This window comes from Helianthus annuus, chromosome 17 (genome assembly GCF_002127325.2).
Source record: "Helianthus annuus cultivar XRQ/B chromosome 17, HanXRQr2.0-SUNRISE, whole genome shotgun sequence".
Classification (NCBI taxonomy): Eukaryota; Viridiplantae; Streptophyta; class Magnoliopsida; order Asterales; family Asteraceae; genus Helianthus; species Helianthus annuus.
The window spans coordinates 164,332,127-164,356,620 of record NC_035449.2 but is presented as its reverse complement, the minus strand read 5'-3'; the positions used below and the strand labels follow the sequence as shown (position 1 = coordinate 164,356,620).

At 33.7% G+C, this 24,494-nt stretch overlaps 2 protein-coding genes and 1 long non-coding RNA gene across 6 annotated transcripts; 2 read left to right on the top strand and 1 right to left on the bottom strand.

Annotated features, from left to right (window-relative positions):
- Positions 1-4,488: 4,488 nt before the first annotated feature.
- LOC110921329 (DExH-box ATP-dependent RNA helicase DExH16, mitochondrial) lies at positions 4,489-13,665 on the bottom strand. 4 transcript variants are annotated; one of them, XM_022165626.2, is made up of 16 exons: positions 13,405-13,661; positions 12,218-12,308; positions 11,999-12,120; positions 11,715-11,905; positions 11,506-11,646; positions 11,295-11,417; positions 11,038-11,115; positions 9,439-9,607; positions 9,246-9,358; positions 8,638-8,718; positions 6,400-6,465; positions 6,177-6,241; positions 5,996-6,041; positions 5,540-5,656; positions 4,974-5,065; positions 4,489-4,890 (listed from the first exon to the last, which is right to left on the bottom strand). In XM_022165626.2, exons 1-16 carry the CDS (start codon positions 13,460-13,462, stop codon positions 4,812-4,814), a joined length of 1,632 nt encoding a protein of 543 aa, XP_022021318.1. In that variant the 5' UTR covers positions 13,463-13,661; the 3' UTR covers positions 4,489-4,811. The 4 variants fall into 4 exon arrangements, with proteins under 4 accessions (XP_022021318.1, XP_022021319.1, XP_035843078.1 ...); XM_022165627.2 differs by lacking the exon at positions 13,405-13,661 and adding an exon at positions 12,792-12,931; XM_035987185.1 differs by lacking the exon at positions 6,400-6,465 and having other exon boundaries at positions 13,405-13,663.
- On the top strand, positions 6,838-7,910 carry LOC110921330. The gene is made up of 2 exons (XR_002582353.2): positions 6,838-6,876; positions 7,746-7,910. It is a non-coding gene; the product is annotated as an uncharacterized LOC110921330 (long non-coding RNA).
- A 6,066-nt stretch (positions 13,666-19,731) lies between the features above and the next one.
- On the top strand, positions 19,732-20,629 carry LOC110925150. Its single transcript, XM_022169121.1, has 2 exons — positions 19,732-20,058; positions 20,582-20,629. Exons 1-2 carry the CDS (start codon positions 19,732-19,734, stop codon positions 20,627-20,629), a joined length of 375 nt encoding a protein of 124 aa, XP_022024813.1.
- The last annotated feature ends 3,865 nt before the right edge of the window (positions 20,630-24,494 follow it).

Sequence of the window (24,494 nt, the reverse complement as noted above, 5' to 3'; positions counted from 1 at the left end):
AACCGATTGCTGCCGTAGCCGACTAGTTCAAATGAAAGTGGTTTAGCAGCATTCAACAGCCGGCTATGAATATATTTACCGTAAAACATCATAAAACATGCACGAGCGAAACCAACTAAGTCAAGAGGTTCGCTGACTCCAGGCTCATCATAATTCATCAGTTAAGAAATCTTTAGAAAAAGAAATGACTTATTAAGACTTTTAGGCTATATCCGATAAAGCAAAATCTATGAATAATCCAAACTCCCCTCCCTAAAAAACACAAAACATCAAATGTATTAGTTTCATAAATAAAAAGTGAGCCATCAAATAACTTTTGTTACGGTTGTATTTTGAATCTTCCAGCTTTATTCTCTCCGACACAAATAACCGTCAGCATTCATCACTACCATCCTTTTCTCAGACCACCTTTCAAATCTTCCTTACTTTTGAGGTTTGCATGCATGTATTTTTTTGTCATAAAGGAGATAAAAGAAAATGACAGCTTTCAGTTTTTTTATTACAACTTTAAACTATATTATACAATTAAATTCTTTTAGCAATTTAATTTATATCTTTAAATCAAGCGGGACCTTAATTATCATCAATTGCATATTCATGGCATATACTCTTTCATATTCTATTCACCGACATGGGTTCATCCAGGGCTGGATCTAGACCACTTTTGTGGGTTCCCAGTAACCCATTCGGTTAAAAAAAAATGAGAAAAATTAGTGAGAACCTCGTATGATTTGAAAAAAAATAGTGAGAATCTAACAAAAGGAATCCAGTGAAAAAAGTGCTTAGATCCGCCATTGAGTTCATCATGGTGTATTGGTGTTAGATTATTATGTGAATTAAGAATAACTGCATTGGGCAATAGGGCACTTTATATAGTTGGGACAACACAAAGCATCCCAACTAGCTAGGGATAAGGGATGGTTTGTATATGTCAATCTAGGACCACCTCAAAGAGTACTCCACACTTGTGGCTTTGGATTGTCATAAATATATAATGGGATAGATGTTAACTACGTACATAATTGATTTCAAGTGGATAACAACTATAAGAATCGTATAAATAATTACGAATATTATTATAACTGTGATATATAAGTTGTTTTTTTGTAGCCTTTCAATCTCACTACTAAAAAATGACTTACACTGATGAAAACATCACTAACAATGGATATGTCTCCGTCAAATAGATCAAAAATCCAAAAAAAAAAGTAGAAAACGTTTTTTTAAATACTCTTGAATCTTGATGCTTTGTCGGTGAATGATTCATCGGTAATCTACAACTATCGTTAATCTGTCAGTTTATTGTCATGGTGGCCTAATAGTGTAATATATGCAGTGTTCTGACGGTGAAATGCCAATCTATCAATAAATTATTAATAATTCTCGATGGTTCGTTGGTAAAATCCTTACGCACGTCTGGTTTTAACCACGAACATTCATCGATGTGTTACCAACCAATACTACCCTTTACCAATTGATCACCAACCAATCTGTCTGCTAGTGAAAATCCTACTATGTTCCAGTGCATGTGATTATCTACTGCTACTTAGGTGAGTCACGCAGTTCTTTAATTAAAAGTGGTTCTGTAATAAATGTCACCATATGTGTATGTGGTCATTCAACACAAAATCCATTAAAAATAAAGAACTAGAAGAACCACTTAAATATTCTCTTTTTAACTCCTATGTATTATATTGTTAGTCACTATCCAAAGTATAAAACTTTGAAGTTACACTTTTTAAAGTAGTTACCTTCACTTAATTGAGCAATGGTGGTCACCTCGAATGAGAGATTTCATAACTTTCTTACCTTTTATTGTTTTTTTTTTTTTTTTTCATTTTTAACGTTTAGTTCTAGATAGAAATACGCAAGTACCTGCACATACGTAACAGTTAAGTTTTCAAACGTTGTGATTGAGTTATTACTTAAAATGCATTCGTTAGGTCAAACAAGTATATAATATATATGCACAGATTTGAGGACACTTAATCAATAAATAGCATAAACTTTAAAGATTCATTTGCTCATATAAAATACTTTTATTATGCAATAAATCTTTTCTTTTAGTTTCAATAAGACATTATTTGTTCATGTCGAAGAAAGTTTGAGAATCAAAAGTCTTTTTGAAAGTAACATTTAAGTAATACAAGAATTAGTTAATAGTATGTGGAAGTGCATGTGTGCACATGGTGATGGGGTCTTAATTGGGTCTATTTACGTCAAAGCATGTTCAAATAAAGCAACAAAACGGCCCAAAAGTTATCCACCATTGTTTAATAGGATTTTTTTTTTTTTTTTGTGTTATTCATTAGAGCTTATTTAGCAGTCCTCGACTTTAATCGATGTTAAGTGTTAAAGCGTAACATTTTAAAGCATAAAGTACCATAAAAAATAGAGGGATTAAAAGGGGAGTAATTAAGCGCGCTATAGCTGCTAAATCCTTGTATAACTTTATATTTCCTCTTTAAAACTCGCTTGAAGGTTCCAATTATTGATAGAAAGTTGTTTGACTCGTCTTATACCATAAGTGAGATCAAATCAATTATTTTCTAAGGGTGTGACCATTAACACCATATGATGTAGCCCACTTGTGATGTGAATAGGGACCCTTGGTTTGATCCCGATTGAGTGGTACCTAATAGTGAATCATGATGTCTTGTATAGAAAGTCTTCTTGATTGCCTTGGCCAGATGATATGTCCCAATAATAGAGTCGAAGATACGAAAAAGGTTGGATTATATGGACTATGATACACTTGTTCTAAGAGTAGGGACACAACGGAAGTGGTATAACATTAAGCACTTAAAAAGTAACTAAAATGATGTCGTTTTGAAAGCATACATGAAACATTAAAGATAGATATAGCTTTCTTGATTACATGTTCAACCCAGATTTTAAATTCTCTTTTGCAACAAGGATATATATGAGGGGGGGCCTTAAGATAGATGTCATAAAGATACACATGCCTTTGTCGATGGGATTTAATTGTAAAGAAGGGGAGGACCCTTATTAGAAAAGAAAAAAAAAAGTCACTAAACTACAAAGATTCAATATTCAAGATTATTCAAGAGAAATCACTATTTTCTTTGGATATGATTCAAGATATAATCTTTATGTTTTAACATGAACATATAGATTTGTTAATAAACCACTGGGTGTCAGCCCAGTGGCCACCGACACCCATCTTAAAAACCTGCAAGGGGGAGGTCGCAAGTTCGATTCTTACCCTGAGCAGACTGGGGAATTCACCGCCAGGGCGCTTGGTCGGGTAGCAAACTGGGGAGGGGGATCCCTCCCGCGGTCAGGGGTACCGTGCATTTACCCTTTTTTTTATAGATTTGTTAATACAGTGCAAGATTTGCCATTGTGGCTCCTCGTTCCAATAACTTATTTCATAGAGCTATTGAATTAAAAGAGTTGTCAGAATACGTATCACAGACCTATGGTCCATAGCATCTTATGTATAAAGTAAATCATCATTTGTCGTGAACAAAATGCTTTAAGGTCCCGGATTCACGACGTTCTAGTCATAAAAAATAAGAGAGAATTTTGAACTTATCACAAGTTTGTACATGTTTATTACATGAGATTTCCACCATTGTAGAAAGCTAAATAGTGTACTTAATAAACAAATAAGTAAAAGTACAATTTAACACACGAAATACTTAAACAATTACTTAGATCCAAGATCCTTACTTGTCAATTGTCTATACTTTAAGAGATGCTCACCTCTAGGCTAAGGATTTGATCCCAAATAAATAACCATCATGTGGCTTATGTTGTTTTGTTCTACCCTCTGTGGATAGTAGTCATAAATCACGTGCTTCTCATCTAGCAACATGTTTCACAGCTTAACGTTATTATAATAAAAAAATGCCCTTGGTCCTTATCATACTAGCTGTGAAACAAAAAAAAAAAATTACTATACAAGAACACATGGAATGGTGGCGTGCAGAGGGGAGGAGAGAGGAGGGCAAGCCCCTCCACGCCCACCACACCGCCTCGTCCCCTCCTTGCCTCGGCATTGCCCCTTCTGTTTTGTGATGCGGAGGGCAAAGCCCTAAAGGTCTACATGACACCTATGTGGCAGGGCTTTGCCCCTTGCCTTGCCCATGACTCCATGTAGTCTAAAACTATCGCTCATCATCATAATTTGGTCTATTCATTAGCCAATCATGTAGCTAGTATATGATTACCAGGCCTACAAACAATTAACCTAATTCAATATGTAGCCAATTTGACACAAATTAGAGGCATTTTGCAGTTTTGCAAATACTTGTATAATTTGTACAATTTGAGTAATTAAGACAAGAATCACAATTTGCACCAATTAGCTTTCACAACATAATTAATAATCATTTGTAGGCTAAAACTTATTGTTTAAGTTTTCAACACAAATTCTTTTACAACCTAAGCCAACTGATAATATAAATGTTTTGCACCACAACTCTACATTTCTACCCAGCTACAACACCAAATAACCAAACATGATAAAATAGATTTACACTTTGTTATGAATTAAATTAAATAGGTTAATGTGTTGCATGTTCCCTCAACAAATACATACACCAAGGGTTATTTTCGAGTTACGGTCCAATCTAAGCATTCAAGAACCTACAGCTCAAACCGCAGGGAGTGTGTTAAGTAAATGAGCATGTACAATATATAGTTTATACACTTCGGCATAATACACGAAAGTGGTTGTGTTCGGTAACCACAACATAATCTGTTCTCTTTGATGTAATAAAATGAAACAAAAGTGAGTCTTTTTTACGCGAGATTAGTGATTATAGGTGTAATGTAATCGGAGACTATCGAATCTGTTTTAATCTCTTCGGTATCGGTATTGGTTTCTGAAACCCTAGTCTTTCCAAGAAATCTTCAATCAGCCTGAAATAGGACATATATAAAAATAAAAAATAATTGTTTGATAAATGGCATAAAATAGGGGGCTTGATCTTAACATCACTTACATGCCACAAATTGATTTTTGTGATGCCGCAAGGTCTCGATCAGGGAAGGAATCATCAAGCCGGAAACTTAACCACACGTATAACTCCAGAACCTTGATATTAACATGTTCAAATATAAGACTAATAAGAAATTTGAACCTTTGTGCAGTTGACTACTGAGTCTGAAGTCAAATAGATTTCTTTTTTTAAATAAAAAGCATTTGATTACAAAATGATTGATTTTTTCGAAGTAATGCGTCATGTCAACTAGGGATGTTAAATGGGTCTTGTTGATCCGAAATGACCTGCTTAGCTAAGTGTGTCCGCAGGTTCGACCAGAAACCAACTCGAACCCATTTAGTATACATCCAAACCCGCGAATTTCGTTTTAGGTTCCTGTCGTGTCATAAATTCACACCCATAGGAGGAGGTTTTTAAGTTGCAACTACAAATGATGGGAAAATTATAATAAGGGTGTGAATTAGAAAACTCTTGAAAAATTATGTCGAGAAAAAATATATACTTATACAACAAAAAAAATTCCAAGTGATGCACATTTTATATATTTATATCACAAGAAATCTTACCTTATGAATTGATTCAAGTTCCTTGAGTTCAGCTTGGGTCTTTGGCACCTTAAGTGTGCCTGGAGTAAATATTTCTTTAAGTCGAACAATCCGATTCTTTGCATATTGACAGGCAAACTAATTAACAAAAAAATAATTTGTTATCATCCGAAACAATTTCATCACGAGGAAACCAGATATTGAAGGTGGCAAAAAGGGAGTGTTGGGTAACGGGTCAAAACAGGATCAGGTCAAACATGCAATTTTAAATTGTCCGCCAAAGTAAACCCATAACACATTTTTACTCTTTTTTGAATTTTATAAGTAAATTATGTGCTATATATGATTACAAGTAATCCAACCATTTATTAGGCAGTTTGTATACATTTGAATATTCGGTTGACTTTAATTTGACCCGTTTAGCTTAACCCACTTGACCCTTTTGCCACCTCTACAACATATCGTAGCAGATTTTACCTGAGTGAGTCCCTGAGATAATATTTCATCATTCATGTCAGCTGGACTGCAAAAACGAATTGTCAATGATATATTCATATTAAGAGTTGATAAAAGAACGATAATAAACTGATATTTAATAGCATATTAATACAATAAAGTAAAAAACACATTAAACCCAGAAAAAAAAAAAGAGACGTACCTAAGACAAAAAAGATACTTATCATGCAGAGAAATTGGCAACTCATCAAGTACTGCAGCAACTTTCTGTTGTAATTTGAAAAGAAACATATAACAAAATAATTATGTAACTAATAACTTGTATATAAACAACCAGCATTTAAATAGTTTGGTTCATTATTAAAGCATCCTTTATTTATGTAAGCAATTATATGAATCTCAAAGGTTTGAAAAGAAAAACATACCAACATTTCTTCACAATTAGTAATAAAATAGTTTTCCGATAACTTTGCATTCTCCACAAATTCTTCCTGGAAAAAGAGAATTGAATACCATAATTAACAAATCTAACAGTGTACGCTAGAGGGGGGCAATTCTGACCCAAATGCATAAACATGGGTCGTTTTGGACCCTAATTTAATTATTATGGGTTAAATTGGGTTTCCTTGTAATAATTCGCGGGTCCAATTGGGTCATTCTAAACTGGGGAAATAAGTTAACGGGTCAATTTGGGTTTAGAAGGAAAAAGGGACGGGTTGAACGGGTTATCAAGTTTAGAAGAAAAAGGAACGGGTTAGAATCTAGGGTTTCTTCTCCATTCTCACTTTCAGAGAATCAAAGACTCTGCAAGCTTTTCTCCAGTGATCCATCAAACAACCGACAATAGTTCAGCGACCGTTCTCCGACGGTGGAGACGGTGACGAATTCAACAAGAAACCTCCGTAATTTCTCTATCCTTCTCTTTCTATTGATTGTTTGTTCATCTGAATTTAATCTTACTTAAGTAATTCCTGTTGTTCGAGCGCCTTAGGGTTTAATAACTCGTTTATATCAGCATAAAATGTATGGAATTGAATTAGAATGGTGCGTTATTTTACTGTAAATTGCTAACGAAAGTTTGTTGATTTGAGGCAGTTGTGATATAATAAGAAATATGAAGTTTTGTTGCCTAGGGTTTCCTCTGTTCTTACCATTGTCTAGTTTTGTTGATTTGGGTATTTTGCTGATTTCACTATTGGGTGTTTCAGCTGATTCGGTGTAATCAAGGAGAATGGCCTTTGGATGCCTATAGAGAAAGACACCAGGAAAACTCGAGGTTATTGCTTTATCGAGTACAACACTCCTCAGGTCCATTTTTCTTTCTATATTCTTGCTAGGGGTGTAAACAAGCCCAGAGGCTCAAGAGTTACTCGTTATCGGCTCGGTTAAAAGCTCGAACGAGCCGAGCTTTAACGAGCCCGAGCTCGAGCCTGAATTAGAGCTCGTTTAGTTATCGAGCCCGAGCTCGAGCTTGGAACCCTAAACCCAAACAAAAATTTCTTTGTTTTTTATATAATATATTAATAATGATGATAACATTGGTGAGCCGAACTCTAGCCGACCTTTGGCTCGTTCAAGCGATATTAAAGCGAGCTCAAGTTGAGCTTTTATCTCGTTTGAGGTTGCATGTTAGAAATTATTGTATATCAGGCTTCTGTATTGTATAAGTAAATGTTATATGTAAAAGAAAGCATAGCATACTAGTACTGTTTGGATTTACATGTTTTTATCAAAAACTCCTGTTGTCTTTTGATGACGATTGTTAATATAGGAAGCTGAGCTTGCTAAGGAAAATACTAATGGACGCAAGCTAGGCGAAGAACATATTTTAGCTGTCAAAATGTTTTGCTGAGAAATATGGAGGGATAGTAACAATTTGAGAAATAAAACAAAGATATGATGACGATGAGCTGTTGAAGAACATATTTTAGCTGTCGTGTTTAAGCGAGCAGGAGGAGTACGAAAAAAGGAAGTGGTTGAAGGAAGAATGGGAAAGGTGGGTAAATAAGTGGAAGAGAGATCACGAAGAACAAATGCTGAGAGATAGAGAAGCAAGTGATGTTGAAGAAGCCGAACAAGTGGAAGTGGAAGAATTGTTGGACGTTACTGAAGAAATCCTTCCTGATGTTGGCATCTTTTTGATTCGATCCGTTGTGTCATAGAGTTGGCTAGTCAAAAACAATGATACAGTAACTTTTTGTTATGATGCACATGTTTGTTAAACTGATACACCATTTTTTGTAATTATAAATCTATGCTTTCTGTTTGATAGCTGCCAAATGTTAATCGAAAGAAATAGTACCCAAATTTAACAAATCTTTACATCATTTAAAGTACTTTAGTGAACTGATGTATTGATATGGATTAAGAGGTTTCTTGCTACCTGACGTGATGGCTTTTATATCATTTAGTGTATCTAATTTTGTGTTAAAAAAAAAAACCTGTCCCGACCCGACCTGAAACCCGTTCCGACTCGGACCCGTTCCGACCCGAACCCGTTTCGACCCGAACCAAAACAACCCTTTTTTATAATTGACCTGTTTTGACCCGAACCCGTTTTGACCCATGACCCGACCCGTTTGCCAGGTCTAGCTGTACGCACTAGAGAGGGACATTATAAAAAATGAACTCTTGGATAAAACAATAAGTAGACAATAACGAACCAGAATTTGGCACAGACCAACATTTACATGTGAACGAGAGTACATGTATAGGAGGTCGAAGGTGGGAAATAATCCAGCACTCTGCATCATAAAACAAAATATTTTAAAATAGCTATAAAATAACCAAACCACTCATATCAAATGGAAATTAATAAAATTTAGAGTAAAATGCCATTTTCGTCCCTGAGGTTTGGCCAGTTTTGCCACTTCCGTCCAAAGGTTTGTTTTGCCGCATTTGGATCCAAAAAGTTTGAAATCTTGCCATTTTCATCCGGCTCATTAACTCCATCCATTTTCTCCGTTAAGACAGGGGTATTTCTGCCTTTTTTGTTAACTTAAAGGGCAATTCGGTTTTTTTCACTTTGTGTAAAAAGACCGAATACCCTTGAAAAAAACCGAATTGCCCTTTAAGTTAACAAAAGAAACCGAAACACCCTGACTTAACGGAGGGAAAAATGAATCGTTAACGAGCCAGATGAAAATGGCAAGATTTCAAACCTTTACGATCCAGATGCGAAAAAACAAACCATTGGACGAAAGCCGCAAAACTGACCAAACCTCAGGGACAAAAAGGGCATTTTACTCAATAGAAATTTATACCAGATTACCTCTAGAATCGGAGACGGGCAATTTAGTGAGGAGTGAATTAAGGGTAGATCTTTTTTATCCAAGCAAGTCACTTCACCAACTGGAAATTTAGATCCGTACCTGCCAGCTCTACCTACAATATATGTATGTGTAATGCTTGAAAGTGCATTGTTAGAAATAGAATATAAGTTGTGTTATAAAAGTGACAATTACCAGCGATTTGTTTTATTTCGGGTACAGAAAGTGGTCGCATTTCTAGTCCATCGAATTTCTCCATTTCTGAAAATATAATTCTAGAAATGTTGAGATTGAGGCCCATGCCAATAGCATCACTTGCTACAAGAACGTCAAACTCGCTACTTTCATCGTTGAACATCGTTGCCTGCGGTTTTAACAAATTGTATTGGTTCAGAACATATAATGCCACCAAATTGACATAGGGGACCAAGAAGCTAATAAATCATGATATGAGATTTGTCAACAAAACGTATACGAAATATATACAGATTAAGAACATGTAGTTGCTTTCTTGAGGTGAATGAGTAACAAGTAATTTACTAGAGCGGGTCAGGTTGACCCTTAACACTTTTGTCCATTTGTTAAGTAAGTGATGTGTCGAAAAAAAACACTAGCTGTTCACAATAATAAACTAAATGCCTAAAAAGTTGGGGGATTTTCGATGCATTTGACCCGTTCTCTTTTTCAACTAATTTTTTTTATTTAAAATTGCCACTTCTATTTATTTTCTATTATTAGTATTACCAATGTGATAACTGACAACCCATTCATTATAAAATCGTTGATAAAATAATAATAATAATAATAATAATAATAATAATAATAATAATACACACATTTATACATGGTAACAACTAAATAAAAGAATCCTCAACAGTTATACAGAAACTAAACAAACAAACCTAAACCGTTCAGGCTTCTAAAATACTATACACAGATGATTTGATTTGCTTAAACAATAAACCAAACATAAGACAATTAAAATAAAAGTGTTGTAAGTAAGTTGAGGCGATCAAGTTTTGATATAGAAGAGAATGTATAGTGCAATCATCAAGGTGACACCCATTCTTAAGTAACTCCAGTAAGCATCATGTTGATTTTAAGTTGTATAAACATAAACATAAACATATAAATCCTAAATAGAAATGTGCCCACAAGTAAAACACACAAGAGGCACGAATATGATACTATGATTTGTTACCAGCCTATCATACATTTATAATATGCACCTTTTAGATTATATCATTCCACAATACCAAATGAAATATAAGAACCAAATAAACAGATTATCAGATTACCACCCTAAAAATAAAGTAAAAAAAAAAACATTTTAAACACCAAATTAATCATCAAGTGTTACAACTAACACTTCTTCAACGTGCATGTTTGTCCTAGAATTTAAATGTTTGTTTCAATTGACATGCTAGCCATTTATATGCTACAAATTTTGAGCATAAGAGCATTAGAAGTCATAATGATTTGATTTTAATTTATATAATTCGTGTGGGAAAATAATGTTAGCACAAATTTGACAGATAAATTAGTCCACTCCCCAAAAAAAACATTTCTTGATATCTATATGGTAAGCAAACATCCAATTAGTTAATAACGAAAAATCACCAAACATGTTGGAACAAATTAGGTAGATAAATTAAGGTCTCATGTGAAATGGAAATGTTAGAACAAATTTAAAAAAAAAATCACAACATCAGAAGTATAATTAAAAAAAAGAAAAAAAAAGACTCTTAACACGTACAAGCAAAATAACAACTGTGAACAGAAAGATGTAAATACCTGCCTTGTTCGTGTCTCTGGAGGCAATGAACCATAAACCACAGAACACAGATGTCTCCCGTCATCTTCAATTCGTTTCTAATATTACAAAAGAAACAGGTTTATACATACATATGCGTATGTATACATACGTGTGCAACTCTGTGCAATAGAACACCTATTACTGGCTTACAGCTAATACTTAAACTTAACATAAAAACTAACATGTACAAAAATTCGAAAAATGGAAACGAAATACGCTAAGAATCCGATCTCACCTTTAGTTTGTATATATTACGGCGTGAAAAAGTCACAATACAATCACCCGTTCTAATATCTGAAAAAGATCTAAGAGGGATTTTCGATGGTACTAACGGCGAAAGTCGGTCATAGTATTGTACCTACACAATAATATGGATCATATCAGTGCTAACAAAAAAATAACAAAATATCATATGATCCACAAACATCAATCTCGCTAGTCGCTACCTCTATATTATCACCAGTCACACTTAAAATTTCCTGAATTAATGGGACAGCAGCAGCATCTCCACAGAGGTGAAGCTCGTCAGCTGGAATACCTAAAAGGGCACGTGTAAATGAAAATCCACGAGACCTGCAACCTATCATCTGCATATATAAAAATACAGAAAAAATTATTCCGTAATCCTATTAGTAACTAAAACGGTTAAACAGACCTGAATTTCATCAATAACTGCACAGTCGTAATCATGGCTGACATCAGCCATCTCGACTGTGACGGCTTTATGCCTTGCACCGTCAACAATCTCTTTTTCTTGTCCGGTAATTAAATCACAAGGAACGTTCGCTTTATTTAGCCGTTTTGCTACTTCCCATGCTAACAGTCTCAACGGACCACAATAGACACCTAATTAAACATATACAAAATATTTAGCTAGAATCGTCATTCGTGTGTGAAAACCGAAAATCTTAAACTAGTATGGATAAGTGATATTGATACCCGATGAACTTTGTTCCAATCGCTTCAGTGCACTATATGTCTTCCCACTGTTTGTTGGGCCCACATGAAGAAATACATTTCGCTTCTTCCGTCGGGCGGCTGGATACCATGTATGAGGACGACTGTAACGAAAGAATTAAGTTGCATGAATTACCTCCAAGAAAGATAGTAAGAATACATTTAATTTTGGCAATAAAAACGGGCATAAGATGTTCTTACGTGAGGTCCGTAAAATCAATCTTCACTGTACCGGTGGAACTGCTAAACTGCCTTGAGGTAGTGTATATACAAATTGATGCTGCAAAATTAGCTGTCCAAATAGAAAAAAGAAAACGTTTGATAACTCAAGTGAAAGAAGATGAAATTTCAGGATCATGTAAAGTATATGTGATAACTGACAATTGATATATCAATGGATCCACAGCATTGTTGTTATGCGTGAGCAGTTAGAATGTTACATGATAACATTGGTACGCGAAAATAAAAATTTTATATATTCCACCCTACAATACAAGTTCACATTACTTATTAGGGCCATGAGTTAGCTACCAAGGTACATGGCATTACTTGACCCTGTTTTCTATATCCCAACAATATCATGTATTATTGATACACTTATATCGGCATTGGTTATCACAAAAGAAAGAGCCAAACGACACACAACCAAATATGTAAAACCCGCCGAATGGCACTACCTCTAATCCAAGAAAGACGTACACTACTGCTTCACATGTCCTAATGACTACTTTCTAACTTCAAATTTTATGTAAACTTTTTAATCCGGGGTTCGAACCTGACGAGGGGCGAGGGTTTACGGATTCCATCCGGTTCCCGCGCATCAGGGGGTACGGTCTCACGGCTTCGAGGAGTCGACCTTGGACATAGCCCCGAGCAGCGTGGCTTTACACGTGAGTTTCTTTGCCGTTCAAAAAAGAAAAAAACTACTTTCTAACTTCAATATCGGCGCTAACTTTGCGACAACAATTATATAGCTTTTTTTTTGTAATTCACAAATCAAGATTGGCATGACTCAACCTCCACATATGATCATAATATGTATCTTAGTTTAAACACAAATTTAAGTAACCATTCACTTTCTTTACATCAATCATTTCTTGTAAAAAGGTTTATTTTTTATCCGTAACGAGCAACAAACATCAAAACAAGCAAGGATACACCAATATCTAATACATTCTAAGCTAATTCAAGCATAAAACACATAAACAGGATAAACTTAGTACCAGTATAGTATCTTATACCAAACTATACTACTTTTTTGCTGGGTAACAGAAATTTCTAACCCCCCCCCCCAAACAAGAAAAAACTTGAAGCAGTTTTTAAAGATTTCTTTAACAATAAAGAAATGAAACCTGAAAAGAAAAGATATATAAGGGTTTGAAAGGTACCATTGGAGAAAAAGGTATGAGAAACGGTTGACCGGCGAAGAAGAAGAAAAGAGGCCATTTTTATTCAATTGATGGTGTGTTTTCCGGTGGGTGTTGTACGGGAAGACACCCCCTGTGAATTGCAATGGCGGTTTGACCAAGAACATGGGCCAACGTAGCGCCTCTACGATCCAATACCGCAAAATTAACCAAAGTTTGACGATACCTAAATTTGGGGGGTAAATTGATCTTTTATCGAAAGTAGTAGGGGCTACAAGAATTTGATTCGTGGGTGTTTGGGATTCTTATTTTCATCTACTTTTATAATTTACTAGGTTTTTACCCGGGATTGGTTCCCGGGCTCAGAAAAGTTATTTAGATTAATTAATTACTATTTGGTTGTAATACGACCACATTACATCAACCATCTAATTCGATTAAACAACAATGTCTTCAAATCACCGGATTCGATCATGAACTCATATTAGAGGACAAACAAAAGCACAACAGGACCATATGAATAATATCATTTCCACTTTTACTTCAATGCACTTACATGATAGGGTGATTTGGGATTTTGAAAAAAATCTTTGTTTTTTTACCTCTTTTACAAAATAAGATGTTCACCAAATTTGAAACAGATGTTGACCAAAAGTCAATAAGATATTCACAAATAGTCAAACAAATGTTTAGCTTAAACAGATGTTTGGTTTAAGGCCAAACATCTGTTTATGGCCAAACATCTGTTTAAGTCCAAATATCTGATATAGAAGGAGAACATCTGTTTAAGGCAAAACATCTGTTTAACCTAACATGGAAAGTTAACTTGTTAAGCCTTAACAGATGTTTAACTTGTTAAGATCTACTGTCTTCTCACACAGTTTTCCTCTTCAAAACACTGTTGAACCTAACATGGAAAGATATTTAAAAACACTGTCTTCAAATCAGCGTTTTAACCAAACACCGGTTTAAAACCACAGTTTTAACGCAACAGTGGTTTTAAACCACCATTTTAACCAAACAGCGGTTTCAACAACAGTTTTCTGAACAGTAGTTCCAAACATCTGTGGACATCAATCTGTTGACCAAAGTCAACAGATTTATCAACCACTGTTTTATTTTCAAACATCTGTTCCCAATAACAGAGCTTTGATTATTTAAACATACATTTGCCAATAATACAAGGTTTTACACTATCAAACCTAAATATTTATAAAAAGTACAAGTGTTAAACAGCATACAAAGTTCATCCATCAGTTGACCCAATTCAACAGATGTATCAACCACTGTTTAATTTTGAAACATCTGTTCTCAATAACAGAGCTTTGATCATTTAAACAGAGCTTTGCCAATATTACAAGTATTTACACTCTCAAACATCAATATTCATTTACTTAATTTTAATAAGAAACATTATTAATAATTTAACACAACTAATTATATAAAAAAATACAATTGTCAAAACAGATAATAGCATTCAATAAAATACAGGATCCTAATTCCTAATCTATTGGTGAAACAGTAGTTTCGATAAGTAAAGCTCCTTTCGGACCATTGTAGTTGTCAACATGTTGGACGTATTTCAGAAGTTCATTGGTCAGATCAACTTCAATCATATCCCCCCAGATGCTTGTTATCAGCCACTTGTTGTCTTCAATTATATTAGTACTTAAGCGTGCATCAACATAATCAACTACACGAGGATTATTGAAAACAAACATCTTCTTCCAGCCTTCTTCTTCATATCTGAGCAAATCAGCAGTTAGCTCAGCAGACTTTCCAATAATAATCAAATGCAACCTCTTTGCAATGGTCAAAAAATGCCCTTGGCAAGGATTGACTACAATACTCTCAGGAAAGTGAAGCATTCTGAAAGTCTCACTAACAACATCAAAACAAACGATGTTCCTCTCACCTAGTGGATACCAATAATTTGAAACCATAAAATATATGGTTTTATCAGCATAAACTCCTGTAGACCATGAATAACGACTTGAACTATAATTGTTTACAATACCGGAATTTATTGTTGTCCATGACTCACGACGTCGTGAGTAAACACGAGCAGCAGTTACATTACGGTAACATCTGATGTTGAGCACTTTGAGATCATTGAACTGATCAAAATAAATTCCACCGGTATCAGAGTTTCGATGATGATTGTAATTAAAGTAGTCATCACACAAAACCTTATACTGCCTAATAGTAGGATTCCAAAGAATCAACTGACAGCAAATTCCTTCATTGGAAACTAACAACAACCCATTAAATGAAGATAGAATACGTAAGAAGCTAGAGTGGACATTGTTAGGAAAACTTAAGGTTTTACTATTAACAACATCCAACTTACCACCAACTACGTCGTCAATGACAATTGACGTGTCTTTAAAGGATAATAGTTTCTTTTCTACTGAATCTCCACTTCGGAGAGCATGCATCATCTGAAATGCATGACTTGACAATTCCGTATAAAAATTCTTGGAAAGAGATTTGAAACGGCAAATATCTTCTGCAGAGAGCTTTGAGAAAACCTCGTCAACAATCACTTGAAACCCAAATTTTTCCATCCTGCAGAGAGCCTTGTGAAAATCTCGTCAACAAAATTTTTGAATATGATTTAGTAGATAGATGAAATGGTAATGATCAAAACCTCTGCCAAATGAATTTTATATACCCAATGAAGAAGGCTATGACTAAATACATCGTTAGACGAAAGAATATCAAGCGACGCTCATTATGCTTTTAATGCATTTACAAGGGAAAAATATAAAATTAAACACGTTATTATAATTACAATTAAGCTATTCATTTACCTATAACACGCCTTTAGCATAAGACGGAAGTGATTGCATAACGTGCATTAATTGCAAAGTATATATCCCAAGGCATTTTGAATTTGAATTTACCGGCAATTTCAAAACCACTGCTATGCTATATGTTTGCCAAAGGAAATATCTGCTAAGTTATACTTTCTTGGTTATGGGCAGTAGTTTGCTGATCTGATTTGAAAGCTATTGTCATGATGAGTTTTCTAATAGCATTAATTATTGATTTAATTTGCAACAAATAGTCATCAAGGATTTTTTTAATTTTGTAATTTAACTTTAAATTTTATCATTAAAACAATGTTTTAAATTAAACATTGTTAAACATCTAATCTGGACATAAACAAATGTTTGAAATTAAATAAATATTTGACCTCAAACATCTGTTTGAACATAAACAGATGTTTGAAAATAAATACTGTTAACATAAACAGAGATATAATATCTACAGTTTGGACATATAAATACTGTTAACAAAAACAAAGATAGAATATCTACTGTTGATGATGAACCACTTTTGTTGTTGGGCAGTGGTTCATCTTTGAGTTTGTATAGGTTTGTCTCGAGAAATAAAGTATAGATAACCACTGCTACACTAAGCACCGTTACATAAGAAGTACTGATACATAAATACTAAAGTTGAATCCGCTGTAGAAGCTGTTATAACTACACCAACAGTGCTAGTCTTTAACAGGACTTTGCCTTCAACAGTGCATAGGCCTCATGAGACAATAAGTCCATCAGTCTTTATATGGAGCAGGAGTTAATTATAACAGTCCTTAGCATGATCAGCTGTTATAACCACACCATAACCCTTTGAGAGTTTGGCCATTAAACAAATCCTTGACACTATTAATCCTCTGTTGACTTACCAAACAAATCTTCAGAAACAAATCAACATCAACATAATTTAAATATTACTGAAACAATAAATAATAAATAAAAATAGAACACAACAAAGATTCATAAAATTAAATTTATTCAGGACCTTAAAATTAAAAGTCCAATAATTACATGACATAATGAACAATATTAAAGTTCAAATCTAAGAATACAGCAAGAATTAATAAACTTTAGTTTCCACTACATCGATTGCTGAACCTCTTGATGTATGTCCTTCAGCATCACCATAAACTGCACGTGTCTATCACCAGTGGCGGAACTAGCCCACTAAATCAGGGGTATCCCAATTTTTTTTCCCACGCAATCATACAATACTAAGAAAACGATAGCGGCGTTATTAAATAAAGTAAAATCTGGAAATCAATTTCCGGCAAACGTTCAAGCAAACTCAGCGGCATAACCAATAGCAGCGACATGGGTATTAACGGCGACATTATGTTTATTAGCGATGGTCTCATTACCGGCAAACATGTCTCTGCTAATGCCTATAGCGACGATTTTTTAGACGACTTACGTCACCGCTAAAGCTGTATTTCTTGTAGTGTTAATTGGCTTCTTTGTAAACACCAATTCAATTGACATTAGATTGTTTGTTTATTTGAGTATAAACTCTATTTTTTTATGTTCTTAAAACTTTTTTCTTAAACTACAATAAACTAAAAATTCCGTTATTTAGAATAATATAAATAATATTAAGTTTGTAAGAAAAATATCTTCCTACTAAAAAAGAACCGAAGGTCATTAATAATAAAGTAGGTCTGATATAATAAAATAATAAATAAATAAATCATAATATATTAAAACCAACAGATAATGTTTATATAATAATAAAACAAATGAAATATAGTAAATGAATAAATATTTATTGAAGTTTGACTATTGATATAACTTCTGACTCTGCTTTTACTTTTTCATTTAAGATTCCAATGTTTATTCTTAATTAATAACTCCATCTTCTCCACCATATAAGCTGTTCAGTCGTTGCATGTTCTTTTTGGCCGGAAATTTTCGTTCCCATCAACCAGAAGTTTTCATTCATCTCATCTTCACCTACACTCAGGGGTATCCTTATATTTGCTCAAGGGTATCCACGATACTAAAAACAAGGATTTAAAAGAAGATTACACTTCGCCAAAAAAAGTTGAGGGGTATCCCGGGCTACTCCTGACCCTCACGTAGATCCGCCCCTGTCTATCACCCCACTCCATATTACTGACAACACAACTAAGAATAAGAAACCAACATAAAATGCAAACGTTTCTTTTTCATTTGTATTGCACATCTGAGTTTTCATGATATTGGACAAATCTATACTTTCTTTAAAAGAAAGAAAATCTTCCTGGCGCAAGAAAATGTGACTTTGGATTTAACGGAAACAAAAAAAAAAATGGCACATGTAACTTTAAAGTTGCATCTCTGCCATCAAAAAAGGTAACACATGCAACTTTTCATGATGTTGCAACAATGATACTGCAGCATCGATATCGAAAGGTTGATGTGGGATGCGAATTTACATTGAAACAACGATGTTGGAACAATGATACAGGAACCATAACATGTAAACATTATTAACAAACATTCGAACAAAGAAGTGTAATGGGAAATTAGCTGCTAAATCACAAGAAAGATGCATTTGAGAGAGAAAGATACGCTCACATATATGAGTGAGCGAGATTTGAACGTGAAATCAGATAATTGTATCTTATTTATAGGATAAAAATATATATGGTTTGAAATTTGAATTTAAAAATTACTGATATTAATTAGTAATTACTGATTTGATTTGAAAGCAATTGTGATGATGTTTTTTGGGAACTGATATGCAAAGTAGGAAAAAAAAAAGAGAACGTCAATTTTAAATTACCATATTACATAGTTTTTATTTAAAATTTTCAAAATTACTGATGTTATCAGTGATCTGATTTGAAAGAAATTGTCATGATGACTTTTCTAATTTTTACTTTAACTTTAACTAAGATATAATAACCGTCAGTTTGAAATTCATATTTTGCATATTTTAAAAGTCCAAAGCTCAAGAAATGACCATTAATTATTGATTAGATTTGCATTCATATAGTCAAAAAGTTTTATTTTTATTTTTTATTTAACATTAAATTTCATGACGAAAATAATGCTGGAGGAACTCTTATCACATTGCAATATAACAATTAGGTAAAATGGTAATTTCATTTTAATTCTAGGAAAACCGTTGATGGTCAATATCAATGAATGTCAACACTAAAAAAGTGACCAGTGGCTATTTTATCCTATCAGTGGATACCGAGCAGTTTTTTAAACACTGACATTTGGTAAGTAAGTGGTCAACACGAAGGGATTTGATAAATACTGTTACATATAAAGACTGTTGAGAGAGAAAAATACACTCACATATATGAGCGAGCGAGATTTGAATGTGAAAGCAGATAATTATATCTTATTTATAGGATAAAGTATATATGGTTTGAATTTTGAATTTCAAAATTACTGCTATTATTAATAATTAATGATTTGATTTGAAAGCAATTGTGATGATGTTTATTGGGAACTGAAAGGTAAGTAGTGTATATCTTTATATCCCTCCTTATTAAAGTAAATAAATATTCATGCTTGGAGAGCGGAAATGCATCGGTTACCTACCAAGTTGGAATTGCAAAAAAGAGATATAGATGTCGGGGACGCATGGTGCGATCTCTGTGAAGACGGATTGGATTCAACTTTGCACTTATTCACAGAATGTAAGTTTGCTATGGAAGTTTGGCATAGGATTGGGACGTGGTGTCGGCTCCCGCCGATCTTCGCTTTTGACGTTCGGGATTTATTATGCTTATTCAAAGACGCCGCTGGAGGTAAGCAAGGTAAAAGAATAGTCCAAGGAATTGTCATTGTAGCACTGTGGTGTATTTGGTTAGCCCGTAACGAGAAGAGTTTCAACCAAAGGGAGGTAAAGGTAATGGACATAATCCATCAAATAAAGTCGAGAACGTTTTTTTGGTACAAAAATAGGTTTGGCTGTAATAGTTTGGAATGGAGTGATTGGTATGTAAACCCGATGTACATGTTGTAATTGGCTTGGCTTCCGTCCGTGTTTTGCGGACTGGTTGTCCTTTTTAATGAAGTTGAATGTTCAAAAAAAAAAAAAATATTAATAATTAGTAATGATATGGAAAGTAGGAAAAAAAGAAAAAAGAGAACGTCATTTCTAAATTACCATCTTGCATAATTTTAATTTCAAAATTTAAAAATTACTGATATTATCAGTGATCTGATTTGAAAGCAACTGTGATGATGACATTTCTAATTTTTATTTTAACTTTAATTAAGAGATAATAACCGTCAGTTTGAAATTCATATTTTGCATAGTTTAAAAGTCCAAAGCTCAAGAAATTACCATTAATTAGTGATTTGATTTGCAACAAATAGTCATCAAGTATTTTTTTTTTATTTTTTAATTTAACATTAAATTTCATCAGGAAAACAATATTGGAGGAACTCTTATCACATTGCAATATAACAATTAGGTAAAATGGTAATTTCATTTTAATTCTAGGAAAACGTTGATGGTCAATATCAATGGATGTCAACACTAAAAAAGTGAGCAGTGGCTATTTTATCCTACCAGTGGATACCGAACAGTTTTTTAAACACTGACATTTGGTAAGTCAGTGGTCAACACGAAGGGATTTGATAAATACTGTTACATATAAAGACTGTTGAGAGATAAAAATACACTCACATATATGAGCGAGCGAGATTTGAATGTGAAACCAAATAATTATATCTTATTTATATGATAAAATTATATATGGTTTGAATTTTGAATTTCAAAATTATTGATATTATTAATAACTAATGATTTGATTTGAAAGAAATTGTGATGATGTTTATTGGGAACTGATGTTTATTGGGAACTGAAAGGTAAGTAGTGTATATCTTTATATCCCTCCTTATCAAAGTAAATAAATATTAGTAACGATATGCAAAGTAGGAAAAAAAAAAAGAGAACGTCAATTCTACATTACCATCTTGCATAATTTTAATTTCAAAATTTCAAAATTACTGATATTATCAGTGATCTGATTTGAAAGCAATTGTGATGATGACATTTCTAATTTTTATTTTAACTTTAATTAAGAGATAATAACCGTCAGTTTGAAATTCATATTTTGCATATTTTAAAAGTCCAAATATCAAGAAATTACCATTAATTAGTGATTTGATTTGCAATAAATAGTCATCAAGTATTTTTTTTATTTTTTAATTTAACATTAAATTTCATTAGGAAAACAATATTGGAGGAACTCTTATCTCATTGCAATATAACGATTACATAAAATGGTAATTTCATTTTAATTCTAGTTTTTATTTGATAATTTAATATATCACTAATTAACACCATCAAGGCATCAATTATAAAAATGTGAGCAGTGGCTGTTTTAGGAATACCGTTGATGGTCAATATCAATGGATGTCAAGAATAAAAAGTGACCATTAACAATCAACTGTTTCAACCAACACAGCGGTTGTAACAGGCTTTTAAACAGATGTTGGGGCTAAAACAGATGTTTCACCTTATATATCAGTTGTATCGACTTAGACAAAAGTTTGAACTTAAACAGATGATTGCCAATAAACAGAAATTTAGCCATAAACAGATTTTTGGCCTTAAACAAATCTTCGAGCATAAACAAATCTTTGCACATAAACATCGGTTTGCAAAAAAAGCCCAAATTCAAGAATACTATACCCAAACAATCAAAATCAGGAGCTTAATAATCATCCAAGTATACTTTAATTTTATTTATTAGTATAAAAATGAAACAACTGTTCAGTTTATATTGCAGATCAAATCAATGTAGGGATTTGATAAATACTGTTACATATAAACACTGTTGGGATATACACTGTTACATATAAATATTGTTGTGACTAAATTGTAACATATAAAACACTGAGGTGATAACATTTATCAACCAAACAGACTATAAAACTCTAATGTGAAAAACACTGTTACATATAAACACTGTTAACATAAACAAAGGTCTGAGCATAAACAGATGATTGCTCATAAACAGAGTTTGGCCATAAACAGATGTTTGCCCATAAACAGATGTTAAAGGCCAAACATCTGTTTAACACTTAACAGATGTTTAACTTAAAAACAGCTGTGGAAGAGTAGCCCTGTCCTCATATACTTGATAGTTAACTTTGTTCATAAAAAGCTGCTAACCTAACAGTGGAGCATCTCATTCTACAGGTTTGATAAATTAAAGGTATTCTCATATAATTCTTCCTGGCTGCTTCCAAAGAATCGGCACTTTGGACATATGTTGTTCTTCAAACAACTATTATCTAAGAAGTTTGAAGTTAAAAGACAACAGATGTCCAAAGTGCCACTTCATTCACAACAGTAGAACAATCATCATCATCATCATCATCATCATCATCATCATCTGCAGCAGATCATTCACAATGATAATTTAGTCACAACTCATATAACAAAACTTCAGTAAAAATAAAAAACAAAAACAAATACCATTATCAAGGGAAACCACAACTCTCCCATCAAAGAAGGTAGCACATACAATCTTTAACGATGTTGCAACAATTATATTGCAACATCGATATTGAAAGATTGATGTGTGATGGGAAGCTTCATTGAAACAACGATGTTGGAACAATGATACTGGAACGATGATTATATAAGGAGCAGTGGTTAGTTATAACAGTCCTTAGCATGATCAGCTGTTATAACAGTCCAAAGTGCCACCTCTCAAATGATCCCTTCAACTGCATCAAAAAATACCAAAAATAAAACTAATAAAACCATCCAATATTCCCGAGTACTCACCAATAATGTGATGATCAATATAATAGAAAACAACATCAAACACCATCAAACAATAATGGCAAACAACATCAAACAATAATAGCAAACAACTGATGTTGAATACACTGTAGATGCTGAACCACTGCTGTTACAAACAGATAATACCTCGAGAACTGGAAATGAAACCCTAATTTCAGAAAGAATAATCGCTGAACATACTCAAACATCAATAATCAACAGATGTTATAGTCATATCATCACCATTAAGAAAAAAACGCTTATTTCTGAACATATTCAAACATACTAGCTTATGGCAGGAATCTATACGCAGCGAAGCTGATTTAAACTTTAATGACAATCGATGACAATAACCCTGGAACCATATGATTAGATTACGATTAGAAATTAGGATTATTGTAAATAAGAGGAAATGATGAAAGTATTTCAACTAATAAAGTAGAACAAACCTTTTGATGAAGTAATCGATGAACAAAAGAAGATTTTATGGTGGGGTCTGCAAGAAGATTAAGGTTTGCAGGATTTGTGAAATTTGAATTTGAATCGCCGGAATATAGAGAGAGAAGGAACCCTGGGCATTTGTAAAGAAATAAGAGAAGTGAGAAGAGAGATTATATAAGGAAAAGGGCAGTGGTACTGTTGGGCGAGAAAAGAGAACTGAGGATGCCCTAATTAAGTGACACGTGGCCCAAATAACTTTCATTTATTATATATAATAGATTAACTTATTGAAAAGTAAAAAAAAAGTTATAATTTGTTTGGGATTGCTTTGTTGTGAGGTTGGAGGGTGTGGTTGGAGTCCTCTATGGGCTTTATCAGGCCATGTCAGCGTCACCTAGGATCCACTTCAGCCATGAAACCCTGTTTAATTTGCATCGTGTGGATGGAACCCCCTATTAAACAAAAAAAAATCTTCATTGGTTTAAATCAAGTGGGCCCCACCTGATAAAGCCATTCTCCCTCATTACCATGATGGAGCCCCTCCTATAACGACCCCTTTAAATCCAAGGGTGTGGAGGCATAGCGCCCTGGGGCGCTATAGATGATGAGTTGGCGGGGGTGGCGCCCTCACACCCTCCGGCCTGCGGGAAGAACTTAATAATTCACAATTTCTAAATTTTTAGACAAGTCAAAAAGGACTCTTATAAGGAATCCCAAACACCCTCTTCGTATCATTTGGTCAGGAATAACATTTGTTCCAAAACCGAGTCGATAAAGGGCCAAGAAATGGAATCAAAAGCTTTATGAAAATCGACCTTTAGTAGCATTGCTTTTGTCTTCGCTTGCTTAACCCAAGATAATACTTCATTGATGATCATCGGTCCGTCGAGGATGTTGCGGCTAGTTAAGAAAGTACATTGCTCTTCAGAAATAATCGAAAGTATTACCAATTTAAGTCGATTTCTGATGCTACCAATGAGGTTTATTGGACGAAACTCATTTAAGGTTGAAGCGTTGGTTGTCTTTGGGATTAACGTAATGAAGGAAGATGAACATCCATGATTGATAACACCGGTTTCATGAAAGTGTTGCACCAG